This window comes from Bos grunniens, chromosome 8 (assembly GCF_055505025.1).
Source record: "Bos grunniens cultivar Pamir isolate PY7600 chromosome 8, Bosgru_T2T1.0, whole genome shotgun sequence".
Lineage (NCBI taxonomy): Eukaryota > Metazoa > Chordata > Mammalia > Artiodactyla > Bovidae > Bos > Bos grunniens.
The window spans coordinates 9,230,717-9,252,413 of NC_141172.1; the positions used below are offsets into that span (position 1 = coordinate 9,230,717).

The 21,697-nt window shown below is 45.2% G+C and overlaps 2 protein-coding genes across 6 annotated transcripts in view; one reads left to right on the forward strand and one right to left on the reverse strand.

Moving 5' to 3' along the window:
* Positions 1 to 18,583, forward strand: part of NUGGC (nuclear GTPase, germinal center associated) — a 50,593-nt gene extending 32,010 nt beyond the window's left edge. For all 3 annotated transcript variants that reach the window (XM_086414843.1, XM_086414845.1, XM_086414844.1), the window contains exons 11-19: positions 1,929 to 2,034; positions 2,404 to 2,537; positions 7,323 to 7,487; positions 10,021 to 10,178; positions 11,881 to 12,022; positions 13,508 to 13,616; positions 14,509 to 14,645; positions 17,056 to 17,146; positions 18,315 to 18,583. In XM_086414843.1, coding sequence (XP_086270969.1) covers positions 1,929 to 2,034; positions 2,404 to 2,537; positions 7,323 to 7,487; positions 10,021 to 10,178; positions 11,881 to 12,022; positions 13,508 to 13,616; positions 14,509 to 14,645; positions 17,056 to 17,146; positions 18,315 to 18,454 — 1,182 coding nt within the window. In that variant the 3' untranslated portion in view covers positions 18,455 to 18,583. The remainder of the gene's footprint in view (positions 1 to 1,928; positions 2,035 to 2,403; positions 2,538 to 7,322; positions 7,488 to 10,020; positions 10,179 to 11,880; positions 12,023 to 13,507; positions 13,617 to 14,508; positions 14,646 to 17,055; positions 17,147 to 18,314) is intronic.
* The window catches only part of ELP3 (elongator acetyltransferase complex subunit 3), a 217,600-nt gene that overhangs the window by 160,484 nt on the left and 35,419 nt on the right, over positions 1 to 21,697 (reverse strand). The gene's annotated exons all lie outside the window — the stretch shown is intronic.

Consider the following 21,697-nt stretch of genomic DNA (forward strand, 5'->3'; position numbering starts at 1 on the left):
CTTGCTCCTTGGAATAAAAGCTATGACAAGCCTAGACAGCGTATTAAAAAGCAGAGACATTACTTTGCTGACAAAGGTCCATCAAGTCAAGGCTATGGTTTTTAAAGTAGTCATGTATGGATGTGAGAGTTGGACTATAAAGAAAGCTGAATGCTGAAGAATTGATGCTTCTGAACTGTGGTGTTGGAGAAGACTCTTGAGAGTTCCTTGGACAGCAAGGAGATCAAACCAGTCAATCTGAAAGGAAATCAGTCCTAAATATTCACTGGAAGGACTGATGCTGAAGCTGAAGCTTCAATACTTTAGCCACTTGATGCGAAGAGCCAACTCATTTGAAAAGACACTGATCCCGGGAAAGATCTGCTGGGCAGAAAAGGGGGCGACAGCGGATGAGATGGTTGAATGGCATCACTGACTGAATGGATGTGAGTTTGAGCCAGGTCCGGGAGATAGTGAAGGACAGGGAAGCCTGGCATCCTGCAGTCCATGGGGTCTCAAAGAGTCGGATGGTACTTAGCAACTAAAAACAACAAGACGTTATAAAACTATCTTTGCTCCCTTGCAGCAAGTTTATATTCAGACCAATTTTTTTTTTCTCTCTCCCCAAACATGGACCTATTACTATAAAAGAAACTTGGGTTTCTTTTAGTGAACGAGTGAGTGAAAATTGCTTAGTCATGTCTGACTCTTTGCTACCCCATGGACTATACAGTCCATGAATCCATGGAATTCTCCAGGCCAAAATACTGGAGTGGGTAGCCGTTCCCTTCTCCAGGGTATCTTCCCAACCCAGTGATCTAACCCAGGCTTCCCGCATTGCAGGTGGATTCTTTATCAGCTGAGCCACCAGGAAAGCCCAAGAGTAGAGAGTAATATTAAAAATGAAGGTTAGGGTGCAAGGAGTACATATCAAAATGTTCATACAAGTAAAAGAAGTAGACAGGGTGTTATCACTGCACAATGATTTAAGTGACAAAGCTAGATTTTTTAAAAAATGGGGTTACAACTAATTCAAAAAGATATATGCACCCCAATGTTCACTGCAGCATTATTTATAGTTGCCAAGACATGGAAACAATCTAAGTGGCCATCAGCAGATGAATGGCTGAGTAATATTCTGCTCTGTGTGTGTGTATGTGTGTGTATATATATATACACACATATACATATCAGATCAGATCAGTTCAGTCGCTCAGTCGTGTCTGACTCTTTGCAATCCCATGAATCGCAGCACGCCAGGCCTCCCTGTCTATCACCAACTCCTGGAGTTCACTCAGACTCAAGTCCATCGAATCAGTGATGCCATCCAGCCATCTCATCCTCTGTCGTCCCCTTCTCCTCTTGCCCCCAATCCTTCCCAGCATCAGAGTCTTTTCCAATGAGTCAACTCTTCGCATGAGGTGGCCAAAGTACTGGAGTTTCAGCTTTACCATCATTCCTTCCAAAGAAATTCCAGGGCTGATCTCCTTCAGAATGGACTGGTTGGATCTATACAGCACATCTTCTTCATCCATTCATAGGACTTCTATGAACATTGGGGAGCACGTATCTTTTGGAATTAGAGTTTTCTCCAGATACATGCCCAGGAGTGGGATTGCTGGATCCCATGGTAACTCTTGTTGTTTTAAAGAGTTTTTTTAAATACACTTCTGAACTATTTTCTGTATACATTTCCATATACAAAAATAGAATTGCTATTTTTTTAACTCTGCAGAGAATCTCTGCAACAATGTCCTCACGACCCCTGACCTTGCGAGGGGGACAGATGGGAACATCTGACCTTGAGAATGTTGCTCATTCCTTACGGGGCTCGTGCAGAACGGAAAGTGGATGAGCTCAAGTTTGCTGATGGCTCTGGTGAAGCGGGTGCATGGCTGCCTTTGTGGCAGCTGAGTGATTCTGTTCCCTGTGTGCCTCTCTCATTTCAGAGAAAACTGCCAGCTGACTCCAGAGTTCTGGAAGCCTCTGAGTTGGTGTACACGGTCAGCGCCCAGGAGTACTGGCAGCAGGCGGTCCTCACCGAGGAGGAAACTGGTAACTTATATAAATACATATATTTTTATCTCACTCACTAAAATTCTCAAGAATAAGCTTGGCATGCTGAGTTTCCCATCCTAGAACTTTCTGTGCCAGTTTCCAGTTTGCCAGTTTCCACACCTACGAGCAAATATGTGTGTGTTTCTGCATTGTTGTGGTTCCTGATGCTTCACTGCTGACCTCCCATCTGTAGTCGCTGATCCTAGACTGGGGGAGACAGAAAGGTTGGTTTCATGAGCATTCCACCCCCAGAGGACCTCAACTGAAGTTGATTCAGACTGCCATCCTGATCTGTTCATTTTCATGAATGCTGTTTCCTATGAACTCTGGCCTTTTCAAACTGTTTGTGTTGCCTGTGAATTCCAGAAATCCCCAAGCTAAGAGAGTATATCAGGAGAAGGCTCTTGGATAAGAAGAAGAGGACGGTGACCAAGTATGTCACTGAAGCTTTTGGCTTGTTGCTCCTCACAGACAGTTTCAGCTGTACAGACCACATGCAGGTATGCTGGGAGTCTTCTTCCCGACTCAGGGATCAAACCTACATTGGCAGGCGGATTCTTTACCATTGAGCCACCAGGAAAGCTCAGCTTATTCCAGCAAAAGAAGACACATCTCTCCTACCATTAAACACAGTCTACCTGATTCAAGTCTCAGGAGAGTTTAAAGTGACTATTTTTAACTTTCCCTCTCTGCCTATCTGTCACAAGTGAAAAAAGAAAAAAAAAAAAAAAAAAAGATCAAACATTCTCTTCTTTCCTTACTCAAAGGTTACAATGTTAACCCTCAGATTATTTTCTTTAGACCCTATGAGTTTAGGGTGTTCCTCTGGTCAGAGAAGAAAAGTCATTCCAAGTTAATTCTCTAACTTGGTAAGAGGGAGGGTTCTCCCAGGCTGGGAGGCAAAGGACGCACAGCCCAGGGGTCTCCCCACTCATGGCTGCCCCGCGCCAGGGGTCTCTGTTCACGGTACCGAAAGCCTTCCCACCCCTCTGCCTGCCTTTGTGCGCTCGGTCGTGTCTGAGTCTTTGCGACCCCATGGCCTAGCCTGCCAGGCTCCTCTGTCTACCAGATTCTCCAGGCAAAAATACTGGAATGGAGTGGGTAGCCATTCCCTTCTCCAGGGGATCTTCCTGAACCAGGGATTGAATCTGCCCACATTGCAGGCAGATTCTTCACTCTCGAGCCACCAGGGAAGCCCCTGGCCTGCCTTTGAGTTATCTGCCAAATGCAGATGATGCCCACTGACTCCCTTACTACAGCAAGCTCTGAATTAACAGCCTTTGGACGTTCTTATTTGGTTGGTGTTTCTTTATTTCCATACTTGCTGTCATCTATCATATTTGCTCAGCCAAGCTGTCTGACCTGTTATTACATAGAAAAGGGAAGGGGTAGAGCCATGTACAATCGCGTTGGTCCCAATAACATGGGACAGTCAACCTGGGAGGGCCCAGTGGAGGGACTAGCTGAGGCAGCTGGTCTGGACATGACTTCAATGTGAAAAGTGAACAATGTTGACTCTTAAACAATATTTTATTTATTTGGCTGTGCCAGGTCTTCATTATGGCATGTGGAATGTAGTTCTCCAGCCAGGGATCGAACCCAGGCCCCCTGCTTTGGGAGCTTAATCCATGGAGCCACTGGGAAGACCCGCAATGTCAACTTTTAATAGTCCATGCTGCTGCTGCTGCTGCTAAGTCGCGTCAGTCGTATCTGATTCTGTGTGACCCCATAGACGGCAGCCCACCAGGCTCCCCCGTCCCTGAGATTCTCCAGGCAAGAACAGTGGAGTGGGTTGCCATTTCCTTCTCCAATGCATGAAAGTGAAAAGTGAAAGTGAAGTCGCTCAGTTGCTCAGTCGTGTCCGACCTCTAGCGACCCCATGGACTGCAGCCTACCAGGCTCCTCTGTCCATGGGATTTTCCAGGCAAGAGTACTGGAGTGGGGTGCCATTGCCTTCTCCCATAGTCCATGCAGTGTTGGTCAAATATCTTTGTTGTTGTCGTTTAGTCACTCAGTCGTGTCTGACTCTTTGAGACTCCACACCAGGCTTCCCTGTCCTTCACTATCTCCTGGAGCTTGCTCAAACCCTCGTCCATTGAGTCGGTGATGCCATCCAACCATCTCATCCTCTGTCGTCCCCTTCTCCTCCTGCCCTCCCTCTTTCCCAGCATCAGGGCCTTTTCCATTTTAGAAATTCTACATAAAAAGTGCCAAATAGAGCAAGATTCACCATCTTTTCCCTCATATTTCTTACTCTGTGTTTTGTTCTAGTTCTGTGAAAACAAGAAAAAAAAAAACAAAAAACACACCTTTCTGGAATTTGAGATTTTCTATTTTGACTTTTGTCCTCTGAAATACTAGTGAAGGTTTTGACATTCCAACTTCCCAAAAAAATTCTTCGGGGTGAAAGTTGCCTTGCTGCCCAGCCAAAGATTGCTTTTGGAAGTGCTGATGGAAAATGAATCAGATGCGGTGCTGTGTGTGGTTGGTTTGCTTGATAAACACTGGGACAAAGCCTTCTGCAGTCCAAGCTGGAGATATGGAAGTTCAGCCTCAGTTCTCTCCCTGTATCCAGACTCTAGGCGACAATAGACGCAGAGGAAGGGGCTGGCTGGAATTCTATCCTAGCCTTTTAGAGGGGGTTGCCAATAGCCTTCCTCAAAATTCTTTGGCCTCACATATCAGTCTCAGCCTTACTTCTTTGATCGAAAGTTGGAAGGCCAGAGTTTTGTCAGTTCCTTTGTATTCTGGCGGAGGGGGGGAACACCTAAAATTGTATGTGATGGACCATTTTTTTTAAGATTGTGACTCAAACTCAAAAATTAGAGAATAATTATTTTATTTTATATTTTTAAAATTAATTAATTTCATTTTTGGTTGTGCTGGGTCTTCACAGCCGTGCACTGGCGTTTGTCTAGGTGTGGCAAGCAAGGGTACGCTCTTAGTTGGGGTGTGAAGGCTTTCCATTGAGTGGCTTCTCTTGGGGTTCCCAGGCCCCAGAGCACCGGCTATAGTAGTTCTGGTGCTCGGGCTTAGTTGCTCTGTGGCCTGTGGAATCTTCTCAGACCAGGGATTAACCCCATGTGCCCTGCATTGGCAGGTGGATTCTCAACCACCGGACCCCCAGAAAAGTCCAGTTACTGTTTTTAAATGAACAGGGATCTCACCTTTATTTTTACGAATCAATAGGAAGTTGATTATGACAATCTCAATGCTGAATGAGTCCTGCATTTATTCATTGTAGATGTCAGCCTTTTTCCCTTTTTTTATTCCCAGCTTTTTCATTCCCAGCCCTTCTGCTTATCTTTCTTTCCTTCTTCAATAAAGATTCGTTGAGAGTGAGCCATTGTGAGAATCTTGCCTGCTGCGTTCCCTTTCATGACTTCTTTCTTCTTTCATTTTGCTTACCAGCGACACCACAAATTTCAAAGAACCCAGCAAGCACTCTGAGAAAAAAGTCCTGCTTATAGAATTCTGGGGCTTCCCTCGTGGCTCAGGTGGTAAAGAATCTGTCTGCAACACAGGAGACCGGAGTTCGATCCCTAGGTCAGGAAGATCACCTGGAGAAGGGAATCGCAACCCACTCCAGTATTCTTACCTGGAGAATTCCATGGACAGAGGAGCCTGGTGAGCTACAGCATAGAATTCTAACTAGTGAAAACTCTGAAACTTCCCAGGGCATGCCTGAAATGGGATAGTTTCCATAGAGTTCTGAAACTCATCTATTCTGAGACTCAGAATGTAGAAGTTTGAGGCTATTTTCAGGATCATTCAGCTCCATTCCACTTAGTTCACAGACAATGCCCTTGAGGATTCAGGGATGATAAGTCATCCATGGAAACTCTCACCTCAATGCAAGAGCTGTTTCTGTCATCCGGTTTGGAATAGAATTTAAAATCCTATGCTATCCAGCCATTTCTCCATGCCACTCACTCATTCCACAAACGTATATGGACTGCACTCCCCGTGCCATGCCTGGAGTAAACAAGCACGAATAACAGTCTGTCTCCTCAGCAGGGTCCTGGCCCAGAGCAGGGAGACACGTGGCCTGAGGGAGATACAGCACAGCAGGGGTGTGCCAAGTGCAACGGGAGCCCAGGCAAGGGCACCCCAACTCTGCTCACCCCAACTCTGCTGGGGAGTCAGGGACAGCGTGACATGAGAAGTGCCTTTTGAACTTTTTCTGGGAGGACAAGAACGTGGGCAGAGCCTGTGCACAGCCAGAAGGATGGCACATTTGGGGAACGGCAGCAAGTTCATGGGCAGCTACACGGGAGGACCTTTTGGGCAAAGACAGAGCTGGCGATGCTGGAGAAATTGGTTGAGTTCTGGCCAAGAAGGGCCTTAAGTGCTGAGCTAAGGAGTGTGGCTTCTTTCCACTGCAGGTGGACACTGCATGGTCTCCAGGGTTCTCATACAGGGGCAGGCACTACAAAGTTCCCAGTTTGGAACCTAGAGGTCAAGACAGCCTCTGGTGGTCACTCCCTTGTATATCTGAATTGACATTTCTTCCCTGATTAGGCTGTTCTCCTTTGAAGCAGGAACCAAGTCTTTATTTTAGTGGTCCTATAGCTCTGTTATTTATTCCAGAAGGTCACTGTTAGCCTGGGACTTGATAGAAGCATAGAATCCCAGGTGCTCGGGTTTGAACCAACTTGCCCAGTGAGTTCTATGCACATTTTTTCTCACACAAATTTGAGAAATCCTATCCTCCCAAACTGCACCAAGTTCATTAAATATCTGTCAAATCAGATGTCATTGGAAAAAATCTCTTTTAATAATGGCTGGATTTTTAAAAATATTTACTCTTTCCAATAGCCTAATGGATTATACCACTAAAATAAGTTGTAGGAGGCATATATTTGTTCTGGTCTCCAATCTCACAAGTGGCTTCCCCGGTGGCTCAGATGGTAAAGAATCTGCTGCCAGTGTAGAAGATTAAGGTTTGACCATTGGGTTAGGAAGAGCTCCTAGAGAAGGAAATGGCAACTCACTCCAGTATTCTTGCCTTGGAAATCCCAAGGACAGAAGAGCCTGGCAGGAGACAGTCCATGGGGTTGCAAAGAGTCAGACACAACTTAGAGACTAAGCACATACGTGTGCCAATCCCACAAAACTTAAGGAGATCTGTGGACTGGAGGATGCTTTACTGGGCGATGGGGCGAAGTCCACTGTGGGTGATTAGCTCAAGCTCAATCTGCACAGGCTCAGAGGAAGCAGACCTGGAAAAGCCGATGCCTATAGGGAGGGCATAGCCTCACGCTCCTGATGGTCCTTGTTCCTAGAATGAATACTTGCACATGAGTGGCCTGCGGAGATTTGTGGAAGAGAAGATACAGTTGCTGGAGAAGGCCATTGACCAGTGTTTCGCCCACATAGCTCGGCCCCTGCAAGAAGGGATCTGGAACGCCAGGAGTTCCTACCGACGCATCCTTGGGGCGTGCCTGGTGGTGAGTGACCCCCTAAAGGGAAAAACCATGATATTTGGTGAGGTCTGTCTGATCCCTTGCCTACTTTTCTACTATCCCATTGCTTTCCAGAGAAATAAAGAGCTAGAAGAGATTGGGAGAGAGTGAAAATTGCACACAGGAAAGCATATTGAGTAACTGTTTGACTATGCATTGCAAGGATGCAGGGAAAGGTACATGGTTAGGGAGATTTAGGATCTGAGGGTCTTGCTTTGAATGCCAGCCCCACCAAACACCCTTTCTGTAGGCCTGGGTGAGGCCCTAAACCCACTTAAGCCTGTTGGATTTTTCTTCTATAAAATGGGGATGATAAATACTTGTCTAGTCTATTTCACAGGGTTGATGTAAGTATCAATTAGATACACAATAAGAAAGCATCCTGTAATCTCTCACTTGGCGTACAAATTGTTGTTTTATCTTTTAATTAGTTATGGGTGGTTTCTAAGGGATGGCTAGGAGGAGGAGATGGTTAGATAGCATCACCGACTCAACAGACATGAATTTGAGTGAACTCTGGGAGATAGTGGAGGATAGAGGAGTCTGGTGTGCTGCAGTCCATGGGGCTGCAGAATCAGACACGACTTAGCAACTGAACAACAAGGGATGGGAGATAAGAAATGTGTATTGTTGTTTAAGCCATGAAGTTTGGGGTAACTGGTTTCATAGCAATAGGTAACTAAGTGACCCTAGGGAGAACTGTTTCCATAGGATGGTAGAAGATCCCAGATCAAAACAGTGAATGAGTAAGTGGGTGCTGAGCAAGTGAAGGCAGGAAGTGGGGACCAGTCCTCTGAGATGACGTACCTGGGGAGGAAGGAGCAGCATCAGGTATCTTCAGCTGTCACTAGGGCTCTATCCTAGGAACTATCCCCTCTCTCCTTAGCCCTTCAATGGCTTCTTTCTCTGGACTACAGACACACCTGGGCAGTTCCTATTGGATAAGCAACTTGCCTTTGTGATCAGACATTTGGGCAGATATGTATATACTAACATCATAACGTTATATGACATAGTAAAATAACCTAAATGTCTAGTGATAAGAGAATGGTTAAGTGCATTATGATGCATCCATATGATATTATGTGGTTGTTAAAATATTTTTTGGAAGTATTTGCAATGAATTCAGGAAATGCTCATTTTATAATATTAGGAGAAATGGCAGAATATTAAAATACAGATAGCTAGACAGGATAGATAGATGTGGGTAGATATAGTATGCTGCCAGTTGTACCATGCTACAACAGCCATTAACTTAAAATATATTCTCCTAAAACATAGATCACTGATTAATGATCACAAGTGCTTCCCTGGTGGCTCAGATGGTAAAAGAATCTGCCTGCAATGCAGGAGACCTGGGTTCAATCCCTGGGTCGGGAAGATCCCCTGGAGGAGGAAATGGCAACCCACTCCAGTATTCTTGCCTGGGAAATCCCCATGGACTGAGGCGCCTGGAGGGCTACAGTCCATGGGGTTGCAAAGAGTCAGACACAACTGAGCAACTAAATAACTACAATGCCGATCACAAGGCCCTCTACTGACATTCTGGTCAGTGCTAACATATTTTATATTCTCTTATTCTTCTACTGAGAATCACCATGCGGCTAAAATCTGTTGACTCTAAAAGCTCTAGCTTCATAATAATTTTTTTTCTTCTCATTTGTGAATTTATGTTTCTGGGAAAAATATGACAAAGATATACACATCAAATCACATTTTATCAAATATTTAATAAAAAATACAAAACTCTGGGCTGTGCTTGGAAAATCTGAAACATACTTGCAGTGGAGTCAGAGCACATTTGTATTTAAGAACTGCTCATTTAACACATGTTTACCAAGCATGACATATGCCAGGACCAGACGGTGAGGACGTCATGATGGATGAGACGCTGGGCTTAATCTCAACCAGCTGATGATCCATCGAAGCAGCCTGATGAGTAAAGAGACAAATGCGAAGCTGCTGTATGTGAGCAAAGACAGTAGAGGATGCTTTGGGAGCTCAGAGTGGAAGCTCCTGCTGACCAGAGGTGTGACTGCTATCCTCTTGTGTAGCTTAATAATGACTAGCTTAATTGGAAGATCATGTCTCTACTCTTCCCAGTAATTCTTGCTTACAGTGTTTGGGATCTAGACTAAAACATCCCCAATAGATCCTAAACTAGTACTCAAGTATTACTGATAATTTCATTTTACTAAAATTTAGACTAATTGAATGAGCTTCCCCGGTGCCTCAGTAGTAAAGAATCCAACCGCAAAGCAGGAGATGCAGGAATGTGTGTTTGATCCCTCTGTTGTGAAGATCCCTTGGAAGACAAAATACCTACCCACTCCAGTATTCGTGTCTAGAGAATCCCCTGGACAGAGGAGCCTGGTGGGCTACAGTCCATGGGGTCACAAAGAGTCGGACATGTCTGACTGACTGAGCATGCACGTGCACACACACACACGAGGCAGGGTACGTCTGATTCCATGAATTCTAGGTACCCACTAACTCTGTTATCTTACTGTTTATCCAGAGGAGTAGAGGAAACCAGGGCTTTCACCAGACTCTGAAAGCGGTTTGCCTGAAAAATGGCATCTATGCCTCCAGGACTCTTTCGAGAATTGATCTGAATGAAGCCATCACACAGCCCATCTACGAACAGATTGATCCCATTTTTGGGCGCATTTTTAGGTAAAGGAATCCATTTGGCTCCTCTCTGAACAAACATCCTAAGAATGCCTGGGCCAGAGTCTCATCTTCAAGAATTTGTTCTTGGGATCTGGAAGGGTCCAGAGTAGCTTGCAACTTGAGGAGGAAAACTCAGTCTTTGGCAAAACACAAAAGCCTTCTTGGTTGGGTTTACTTAAAATTTTCCGGTGGTGACCCGGAGTGCAGCTGGAGACACTACTTTGAGACTAATGTTATAATTCCTGTTATTTTTCAAATATCTCCTACAGGCAGCAGGGGATCCATTTTCTTATGGACCTGGGCCCAGGATAGGGTATTTTGGTTGGAGAGTGTGGACTTAAGGAAACACACAGTCTTCATAAATTTCCCTGAGTGAGAAAAGGAAAAATGGCTCAGGATGACTCTGCTTGTTCTTTGACACATGGCATGGGGTTTGGGGCCTGAGCCTTCACAGCGCCTGCTCCTTCCCTTCTTCCTTGGCCTCCAAAACCTCCTTCCACAGAAACAGAGTCTTCTATTCCTCACCTGTCTTCAGTCTCCATCCTTCACCTGGCCCGCCACCTATTTGAACCATTCAACTTTTGCTCAATGCTCCCTGCCCCCCAACCTTCCTTTAAATTTGTTTTTCATCATGCCATTCCACCTATGCCCACTCATCCTGTTTACATGTCTGTAGGGTAAACTCCAAATTCCTTAGAATAGACTTCAAGACATTCCACCTGCCTCCAATTGGCCTTTCCCACCCCTCCTTGCCACCCCCGCCCCCCGCCATTTTACCAATCTGAGGGCAGCAGAGAGTTACTGAGACATGCCAGGAACTATGCTAAGCACTTTGCATGCATCATGTTATCATATCCTCCCAAGAACCCTCTGAAGTGGCTCTGCTCTTTTTGCAAGTGAACACACTGCCATTGGGAGGAATCACACAGCTTTCCCCGGCCCCTTGACGCACAGGTAGAGATCTAGGACTTCAAGCCTCTGCCCTCTTCTCTGCTCACCTGCTCACCTCATACCCCTGGGATGTCCTGAAACTTAGTTCACTATGTCATCCCTGGGGAGAATGCTGCCTCCTCCTTTTCACCTCCCTAAACCTTACACAGGCTTCCTGGTGGCTCAGTGGTAAAGAATCTGCAGAATCGCCTGCAATGCAGGAGACATTGGGCTCAATCCTTGGTCAGGAAGATCCCATGGAGGAAATGGCAACCCACTCCACTATTTTTGCCTGGAGAATTCCATGGACAGAGGAGCCTGGCAGGCTTCAGTCCATGGTGTGACTAAGAGTCAGACATGACTCAGTGACTAAACAACAGCAAACCTTGCCCATCTTTTAAGGTGTAGTTCATCCCACCCTTTCAAGTGGGAACATTTGAGTAGCAGAAGGACTCTGAGTTTTGAGGTCAAACAGATCAGTGTCTAAGGCCTGACCCTGCTACTCACTAGCCATGTGACTTTGAACACATTCTAGCAACCATTTCCAAACTTCAATTTCCTCATCCATAAAATGGGTGTCATTGCACTGACTTCATAGGTTTTATATCAAGGGCCTAGCACAGCACAGTGCTTGGAACATTATAGAAATTTTATAACTAATGATCTCATCCCCCTTCTCTTAAAAATGAGTAAAAGAATACCAGCTAGTTAATTCTTTGTTTTAATCCCACAATAGCTGCTGCTATCTCTTAACATTTTACTTTGCTTTCCTCAGGTCTGGGAAGCCCACTGATGGTTCAGCTCTGATCCCCCACATAGATGCTTTTAAGCTCTCTCTGCAGGAGAAGATGACTGAAATTGGGATAAGAAATGGCTGGAAATATGACAGCTATAAAAATACTTTCCTGATCCAGGAGGTAAGATCCTTATAAAGTGAAGAGGGCGATGAGTTTAGGTAGTGGTTTTCTTCCCAGCAGGATTTTGGAGGTTGCCTGTTTTTCCCTACTTGTTCCCTTGGAGTGTCTAGGCTCTGGGTAGGCCTAATAATTGATGCTATGAGATCCAGAACATAGCAGGATGGAGGAGAGAGAAGTGATCCTGGAGGCAGTAAGCTTTGTTCCCCTGAAAAGCAGCCAATCATAAGTGCTGAGATTGTCATACAGACTCAGTTCCCAGGAAGTATCTTCGAAGAGTCTTTAGCTATATAAACATTTGAATCCACTTTTAACAGACTCACTGACTTCATTTTTGCCAATATCATGAAATACCATCCACGGCAGTGAAGTTTAAAGAAATGTCATTTTTTTGCAGATTACTTTTTAGTTTTGAATCCTCAAGACTCTTATGTGGGACTCATTTTCTTAGTCTGGGCTGTCTTAGTCTATTTGGGCTGCTATAACAAAATACCATAGACTGGGAAGCTTACAAACAACAGACATTTCTCAGTATTCTGGAGGCCAGAAGTACAGGATCAAGGTGCAGGCAGATTTGGTGTCTGCTTGGGCCCACTTGCTGGTTTAGGGGTGGCTGTCTTTTTGCTGTGTGCTTACGTGGCAGAAGGGCACAGAAGCCCTCTAGGGTCTCTTCTATAAAGGGCATCATCCCAACTGAGAGGGCTCCATCTTGAGTCCTAAAAGCCTCCCAAAGGCCCTACCTCCTAAAGCCATCACACCGAATTTGTGCTCAATCAGTTGTGTCTGACTCTTTGCAACCCATGGACTCTAGACCGCTAGGCCCCTCTGTCCGTGGGATTCCCCAGGCAAGAATACTGGAGTGGGTTGTCATTGCCTTCTCCAGGGGATCTTTCCGACCCAGGGACTGAACCAGGTCTCTTCTACTGCAGGCAGATTCTTTACCATCTGAGCCATCACATTGGGGTTTAAGATTTCAGTGTAAGAATTTTGGAAGACCTGACTATGCACAGGCCCACAGCACAGGCTCAGCCCAAATTACACAAGAATCACCTGTGCCCCCTTACCCTTCCCACGGATGCCCCATCCCATAACCATGCGTGCCCCTGAGTCCAACTCTGCAAATACTTACTGAGTTGTCTGAGGCACCAGACACTACGGGAAGCGTTTGGGGTGTAAAGATGCTTAAGACAAAGTTTTGGAACTTCCCTGGTAGTCCAGTGGTTAAGACTCCGTGCTCCCAATGCAGGTGGCCTGGGTTCCGTCCCTGGTTGGGGAACTAAGAGCTCATATGCTACAAAGCATGGCCAAAAAAAAAAAGACAAGACAAGGTTCCTGCCTGTGAGGGAGGAGCTCACAGCCTGGTAGCGGAGGAGATGGGAACAGCCAACAGGAACCCGGGCAGGGGAAATGGTACAGCCCTCGGAAACCCCTGCCTTGCTTCTGTCAAGGGACTGTCACAAATGGCCTTTTGTTGATGTGGATTCTCAGATAAGTGCCATCCTGGGAGGCCTGGAGGAACACATCCTCAGAAAGAAGAGGAAGATCTATGAGTCTCTCACCACGTCTGTTCAGAACGACCTGAAGCCCTGTTATGAAGGTGGGGGCCCCAAGGGCAATGTTTCTGCCTCCTCCGGGGTCTGCCAGCTCCTTTAGCGTCCTGTCTGCTGTTCCCTCCTTAAAGCATTTGTCCTTCTATGTCCTAAGGCCCCATAACACTCTTGGTCTGCAAGTTAAAACCCAACAATTGCAAACGGGTGGGGAGAGGTCAGTCATGAACCGCTTTTATCTGTTTCCACTTCTTTCCATCCACCCTTCATCTAGACATCTTGCTTCTCTCTGCGTTGCATCGCAGCTAATTAAACTATAAAAGCCATTTATTGAATTCTTGTTCTTATTTTAAGTATCTGTAAACTCACTTGTCAACTTTTTCTTGGCTTGTTGATCCCATTGATTTTGTTCTGGGGTGGGTGGTGGAGTTTGGAATTTGGTAACCTTCTGCTTGCTCCTTAGGTTTTCTACATGAAAATGATCAAATATTGATTTTTTTGTATTATGTTATTCTGTTTCCACAGTGTATAAAATGGTGCTACATATGTGACTATATATATACAAATACGTATGGTTATGTAGCTGTGTATACGTGTGCTCAGTCGTGTCTGAGTCTTTGTGACCCTATGGATTATAGTCCACCAGGCTCCTCTGTCCATGGAGTTTCTCAGGCAAGAAGACTGGAGTGGGTTGCTGTTTCCTACTCCTGGGGATCTTCCTCACCCAGGGACTGAACCCATGTCTCTTGACTCTCCTGCATTGCAGGCAGATTTTTTAACCACTGTGCCACCTGGGAAGCCCCAGGTGTGTCTATATGTGTGTCTGTATGTATATGCATATGTGTATGTATGTATAGTTGGTTTGCTTGTCTTTATTTCTGATGCTAAGGATATCTAAGCAAGTCCTTGCTGAGGTGTTACTGTGGCTGTCATTTTTGCCAGAGGCCGCACAGATCACAGGCAAAAAAGCATGTGAAAGAATGAAAGATGTCCTCAGAAGAGGGGTGGACCGGCAGGTGGCTGAGGGCATGTTCGAACGGGCGCAAGAAAGGATGCAGCACCAGTTCCAGCAGCTAAAGGTATTCAACTTATGCAGTTTGCATTCCGGTCCCAGAGGACTCCTTGGGGAGCACGGGAAGGAGGGGCAGAGATGGAGGAATTAGTAGTTGTTTGAGCCCAGATAGAGCCAAATGCCTTCTGCAAAGTGGGCTCGACTGACGCCCATGATGCCGGGGTAGGGGCCAGCCTCCACCCTGCTTCCACCTCTACCGCCATCACGTGCTGGCTCGCGCTTGTCTCAGTCTGTGACTTCAGAAACTCAGTGCCTCCAGCTGTCTCCTGCATCTTTCTCTTTCCTGAGTCATCACTAAGATCACTGTGATATCTCGAGGGGACCCTAAGCACTTCACAAACATGAGCTTATTGAATCCCCAACAAGTCGGTGAGATAAGGTGCTACAATCGTTCCCACTTTACAGATGAGAAAACTGAGGCAGACAGAGGCGTATCAACAGGTCACAGAGCTAGCAAGTTACAAGTGTGGGAATTTGGGACCAGGTAACCTAGCTCTGCTGCTGCTACTGCTTAGTTGCTTCAGTTGTGTCCAACTCTGTGCAACCCCATAGACGGCAGCCCACGAGGCTCCCCCGTCCCTGGGATTCTCCAGGCAAGAACACTGCAGTGGGTTGCCATTTCCTTCTGCAATGCATGAAAGTGAAAAGTGAAAGTGAAGTCGCTCAGTCGTGTTGGACTCTTAGCGACCCCGTGGACTGCAGCCCACCAGGCTCCTCCATCCATGGGATTTTCCAGGCAAGAGTACTGGAGTAGGGTGCCATTGCCTTCTCCGAACCTGGCTCTAGAAATAGTATTATCTCAAGACATACTTTTAAAAAAAATATTTATTTGACTGCACCCAGTCTTAGTTGCAAGATTTAGTTCCCTGACCAGGTATCAAACCCAGGCCTCCTGCATTGGGAGCATGGAGTCTTAGCCACTGGACCACCAGGGGAGTCCCCAGATCTTTTTTTAATGAGGGAAAATGTCTTGTCTACATAAAATACCTATAGATAAATGCCAGCCAACTCTTATAGATCTGCTCATTACAGTACCTGGCATAGATTTTGGTGAGATTCTGTCCCCTCTCAAAAGACAGTTCCTGACAGTTTCCTTGAAACCAAGTGCTCTGTCAAGTACACCTGGACATCCAGCCCCAGTCCTGGGTCTCTTAGTTTGTCAGCCTCCTCTGCAAGTAATATAAATTCTTTGCTTTAGTCCAAGCTACTGCTAGCCCCTCCCTGGCCAATAGCATTTCCAAATTCATCAGCCTCAGTCCAGGCTTAGCTGACCTCTCCCAGCCTCCCAAGGACCCAGCTCCTTGCTATTTCCGTCCACCTCTGGACCAACCTGCTTCCTGAAACATCTCCAACCTCTTATGCACAATCTCCTCTCCTCCCATCACCGCAGTTTTGGAAAATCCCTTTCTCCACGACACGAAGCATGTTATTTCTCTTGGATGGGGCTAAGAGGTATCTCATTTACCAGTAGCAGTGCAGTTTCCATCATCTCACATATTACCGCTGCCTACAAATACCTGCAGAAAATCTGCCAAATTCTATAGCTGCCTATCCCCACTGAGTACATAAAAACTGGCCTTTTGGCCTTTCAGGTGCCTAAGAAAACAATTGCACTGAAAAACGATGAGCACATTGATCATGTACAAATGTATCTTAAATGACAGACATGCGAGAAGGTGCCACTGGGCGAGACCACAGAGGGTTCCCGTTCTCCGATCTCACAGACAGTGAAGCTAAGGGCCAAAGTCACTAGCACAAGGTTCACAGATGCAGCTGAGACTAGAACTTTGGTCCAATGCATTGGTGAAAAGATCATGTCTTGGAGTCAGGAGGCGAAGGTTCAGAACTAGGCTCTGTCAGCATAGTGGAGAGTCGAGTGTTTTTCAGCAAGAGATGGTTGGAAGAAGGAAATGGTTTTTGCTGATAAAAGGACTGAGAGTAGCAAGGAGACAAATCTCAGGCAGTTGGAAAGTTATATATTAATGGTGTGTTATGAAAAGCAGGAGGTCGACAAACATTTAGGCAGTGACTAAACTCACGGTGGGACAAGAGGATGATGATCAGTGCTTTGCCTCTTTTTCTGCTTGTGTGGCATCTGTTCTCCTCCCCCCAACCCCCACCTCCACTATGCCTCCCTGCATCCTCATTACTCCTGATTTGGCTCTTCAGCATCAGAGTACAATCACCGAGTCTAGGAAAGGAGCTATGAAGGCAGGTGGGACCCCTCAGAAATGTTGTCCTGATGCCTCTAGTCACCCAGGGTATCCTCAGGGGGTCCACCCTTGGACTTGACTTTGGTTTCAGCAACCCTGGTCCCTACACTCTCTGGTTGGGGAATGGGGTGGGGTCCCTTTCATAAGATTCCTTCCCCTTGAGACTGCACCATCTTAACAGAATGACTGTCCTTTGTCATGTAGAATGGAATCACGGAGAAGGTGAAGGGCAGCATCGCTACCATGCTGACCCTGGCTTCGTCCCCAGGGGATGGGCTCTACAAGGAGCTTGCAGGTAAATACATACAACCTTTGTGTACTCGGGAGCAAGACAAACAGCCTCAGGGTTCTGGTCTCCCTTCTTGGTCACAGTCTTGGCTCCCATCACTGGCCAGCTCAAGGTAGGGGAGTCTGAGTCATGCTATGGGGCATAGAGGTGCAAAGGGGATTGAAGAGGCTTTTGGATCAATGCCAGAGCCAACCCCAAGGTCAGCCTGAACTGTCCCTTCACAGGGACTGTGTGTGTCAGGGTTCTCCAGAGAAACAGGACAACAGGATGTGTATGTCTCCCACACACACAAACACACATAAGGAGATTCATTTTAAGGAACTGGCTCATGCAACTAGGAAAGGTTCATGAGTCCATGTGATAAGGGAGGCCAGCAGGCTGGAGACTCAGGAAAGACTTGCAGTTCAAGTCCAAGAGCAGTCTTCCAGAGAACCAGGAAGAGCCATTGCTGCAGATGAAGTCTAAAAGCAGTCTTCAGGAGAATTCCCTCTTGCTCAGGAAAGACCCGCCTTTTGTTCTAGGCAGACTTTCAGCTAATTAAATGAGGCCCACCTACATTGCAGAAGAGAATCTGCCTTACTCAGAGGCCACTGATTTAAATGTAAATCTCATCCAAAAATACACTCACAAAAACATCCAGAATAGTGTGTGACCAACTATCTGGGCACCGTAACTCAGACAGGTGGAGACATAAAATTAACCATCACAAGGATATCATCTAGTAGCAGACCATAGGCTAAAAACCCAAGATGCCAAAATGGAGCAAATGCACTAGAATTTAGAATGGGGACAGCTGGGAGGAGAGGGAGTGGAGTAGGAGAGAGATGCCTGGAAAAGGCTGGGGGAGGTCTGGCATGGGGTGTGCTTTGTATCTCCTTCCACTGAGCACTTGCGAAGCCTTGGTCAAGACCCACTGATTTCCCAGACTTATTCTATGGGTAGGTTTGTGTTTATTTTGAAGGTGCCCACTATGATCAGATAAGCCTTAAGAGCAACAATGCCTGGTTTGATCAAGTTGTTCATAAAATACACTGATTGGACCATCTAATCTCTAAGCTCCATTCCTGAGCTCATATTCTGGGACAGTTGACCCAAGTCAGAACAGGATTCTCAAGGAATCTGTTTCCTGAGGACATTTCTGAAAAGGACACTAACTCCTGATGCTCTTCTGTAGATGTCAAAAGTGAATACAAAGAGATGGAGAAGCTGCACAGAAGCCTGAGAGAGGTTGCTGAGAATGCAGTGCTGCGGAGGGGCATGCAAAACTTCCTTCTGAGAATGTCCCCCAGCAAAGCTGGCCCCCCAAAAACATAAGATTTAATTCTTGGGGCTTAGCCCCAAGGGGATGGAATACCAGCCTAGAGACAATCAGATTTACTTGTGTTGGTTAAAAGCTAATAAAGAACATCACCCAACTCTGGGAACTTTATAGGCAATAGAAAATCTGTATATGGTTACTTTTGGCATAAAGTCGAGTACAGAACACATCATTTCATTTTTATTCTATTGCCAATGAAACCCTCAGGAAGTTCTAAAGTTTTAGGGATGAGAAACTTGTGCCTCACGGAAGAAAAATACCTAAAGAGTGAAAAACTTATTTGTGGAGTCTAAAATATGACACAGATGCACTTATTTACAAAACAGAAGGAGACTCACAGACATCAAAACCAACTTACGGTTACCAAAGAGGAAGTGGGGTAAAGAGGGAGAAATTAGGGGTCTGAGATTAGCAGATACAAAATACTATATGTAAAACAGATAAACTACAAAGTCCTACTGTATGGCACAGGATATCCTGTAGTAAACCATTATGTTAAAGAAGATGAAAAAGAATATATACATATATACACACATATGTGTGTGCATATATATTATATACATTTATGTATACATATATATGTATACAATATATGTGTGTGTGTATATATGTACATATATATATATCTGATTCACCTTGCTGTACTACAGAAACTATCACAACACTGTGAATCATTGTTATTATAATCACTTCAATTATAATAATTTTAAAAAAGACTCTCTAGTTTGGTTCTTGGTCTGACCCATGGACTCCATCACAAGTTCTAAGTCATAGCCGATCCATCTGCCCAGGAAATGGGACACTGGCTAGAATTAAGCAGAATGCTACCATCAGAAACATCACGACTGGGGTTCAGGGTAGCCCTTGATTCTGGAGGAGACAAGAGGAAAAGGTATGTTGCTCAGAAGACTGGGAGGTGGGCAGGGAAAAGAACAGTTTTCGAAAACACAGCTTTAAATGCTGCACAGTATTCTGATGTATAGATGTGTTTTGCTGTTGTGTAGTCACTAAGTCATGTCCAAATCTTTGTGACCCCGTGGACTGCAGCCCACCAGGCTCCTCTGGCCATGGGAATTCTCCAGGCAAGAATGCTGGAGTGGGTTGCCATTTCCTTCTCCAGGGGATCTTGCCAACGCAGGGATTAAACTCATGTATCCTGTGTCTCCTGCACTGGCAGGCAGATTCTTTACCTGGGAAGCCCATACTACCATTTATCTTACCATTATTCTATTGCTGGACGTTTAGATGGTGCTGTTTTTCTCCACTGTAGATAATATTATAGAGAATACTCTTATACAGCTATCTCTGTCTCTCTCTCTGATTTTTTTAAAGAGATAGACAACCTTATAGATGATTTCAAATACAATTTTAAAAATTAGAATTCCTGTGTATACACAGTATTCTAAAAATCAGAATGAAAGGAGAGTATTCCAACTTATTTATGAAGAAAATTTTAACCATGATACTTAGAACAGTGATTATAAGAAAGAAAAACTAGTAAGAATTTTGAATTATGTCTCAGTTCAGTTGCTTAGTTGTGTCTGACTCTTTGCGACCCCATGGACTGCAGCATAGCAGGCTTCCCTCTCCTTCACCAACTCCTGGAGCTTGCTCAGACTCATGTCCATCGAGTCACTGATGCCATCCAACCATCTCATCCTCTGTCGTCCCCTCTTTTCCTGCCCTTAGTCTTTCCCAGCATCAGGGTCTTTTCCTATGAGTCAGTTCTTCGCGTCACGTAGCCAAAATATCACAGCTTCAGCTTCAGCATCAGTCCTTCCAATTGAATATTCAGGACTAATTTCCTTTAGGATTGACTGGTTTGATCTCCTTGCAGTCCAAGGGACTCTCAAGAGTCTTCTCCAACACCAAAGTTCAAAAGCATCGATTCTTTGGTGCTCAGCTTTCTTTATAGTTCAACTCTCACATCCATATTATGTCTGCTGCTGCTGCTAAGTCGCTTCAGTCATGTCCGACTCTGCGCGACCCCATAGACGGCAGCCCACCAGGCTCCTCCATCCCTGGGATTCTCCAGGCAAGAACATTGGAGTGGGTTGCCACTGCCTTCTCCAATGCATGAAAGTGAAAAGTGAAAGTGAAGTTGCTCAGTTATGTCTGACTCTTTTCGACCCCATGGACTACAGCCTACTAGGCTTCTCCACCCATGGGATTTTCCAGGCAAGAGTACTGGAGTGGGGTGCCATATTATGTCTAGGTATCCAATTATGCTTGCTGCTGCTGCTGCTAAGTCGCTTCATTCGTGTCCGACTCTGTGTGACCCCATAGACGGCAGCCCAATAGGCTCCCCCGTCCCTGGGATTCTTCAGGCAAGAACACTGGAGTGGGTTGCCATTTCCTTCTCCAATGTATAAAAGTAAAAAGTGAAAGTGAAGTCGCTCAGTCATGTCTGACTCTTAGCAACCCCATGGACTGCAGCCTACCAGGCTCCTCCATCCATGGGATTTTCCAGGCAAGAGTACTGGAGTGGGGTGCCATTGCCTTCTCCGCCAATTATGCTTAGATATCCAAAATTTAAGCAACCCCAAATAAAAAATATATGCGTTTTCTACTGTGTAACTGATAAGTTATAGAATTGAGGAGTCCCAATTCCAAAATTCCTCTACCTCTGATTTTTATCTTTAGGATAAATTTTTTAAGAATTCCATTATAGGATCTGAGTAAAAGAGCACTTTAAAGTCTCAACTGTTCCAGAAAACCTGTCTGCTTACTAGCAGGAATGAGATTTCCTGTGTTACCATTTTTTAATACCATTTAAAAAAAATAAAAAATGGATATTATTGTTTTGTTCAGTAGGTTCACGGGATCAAATTTTTAATATTACCATCTTGTATTGTATGGGTTGTTACTGATACTGAAACCCTTTTTTGTGTTTATTGAAGTTTCTCCCACTTGAATTGTCCTTTCATAATCTTTTCTTTTGGCGTGGCTATCACTTCTTCTCATTTTTCTTTTTACTTTGAAAGAACTTCAAACTCTGAAAAGTTGCAAGAGTACGAAGAACTCCCATCAACCCTGTATCAATATGCCAGCATTTTACCACACTTGCTTTATTATTCTTCAGTGGGAATGTGTGTGCTTGTGCATACCTTTCTCAACTATTCCAGAGGAGTTGTATGTCTAGGCCCCTCCACCCCATAATATTTTAGTGTATTCCATAAAAACAAGTATGTTCTCTTACATAACCCCAGTATAATGACCAAATTTGGGAAATTCAACAT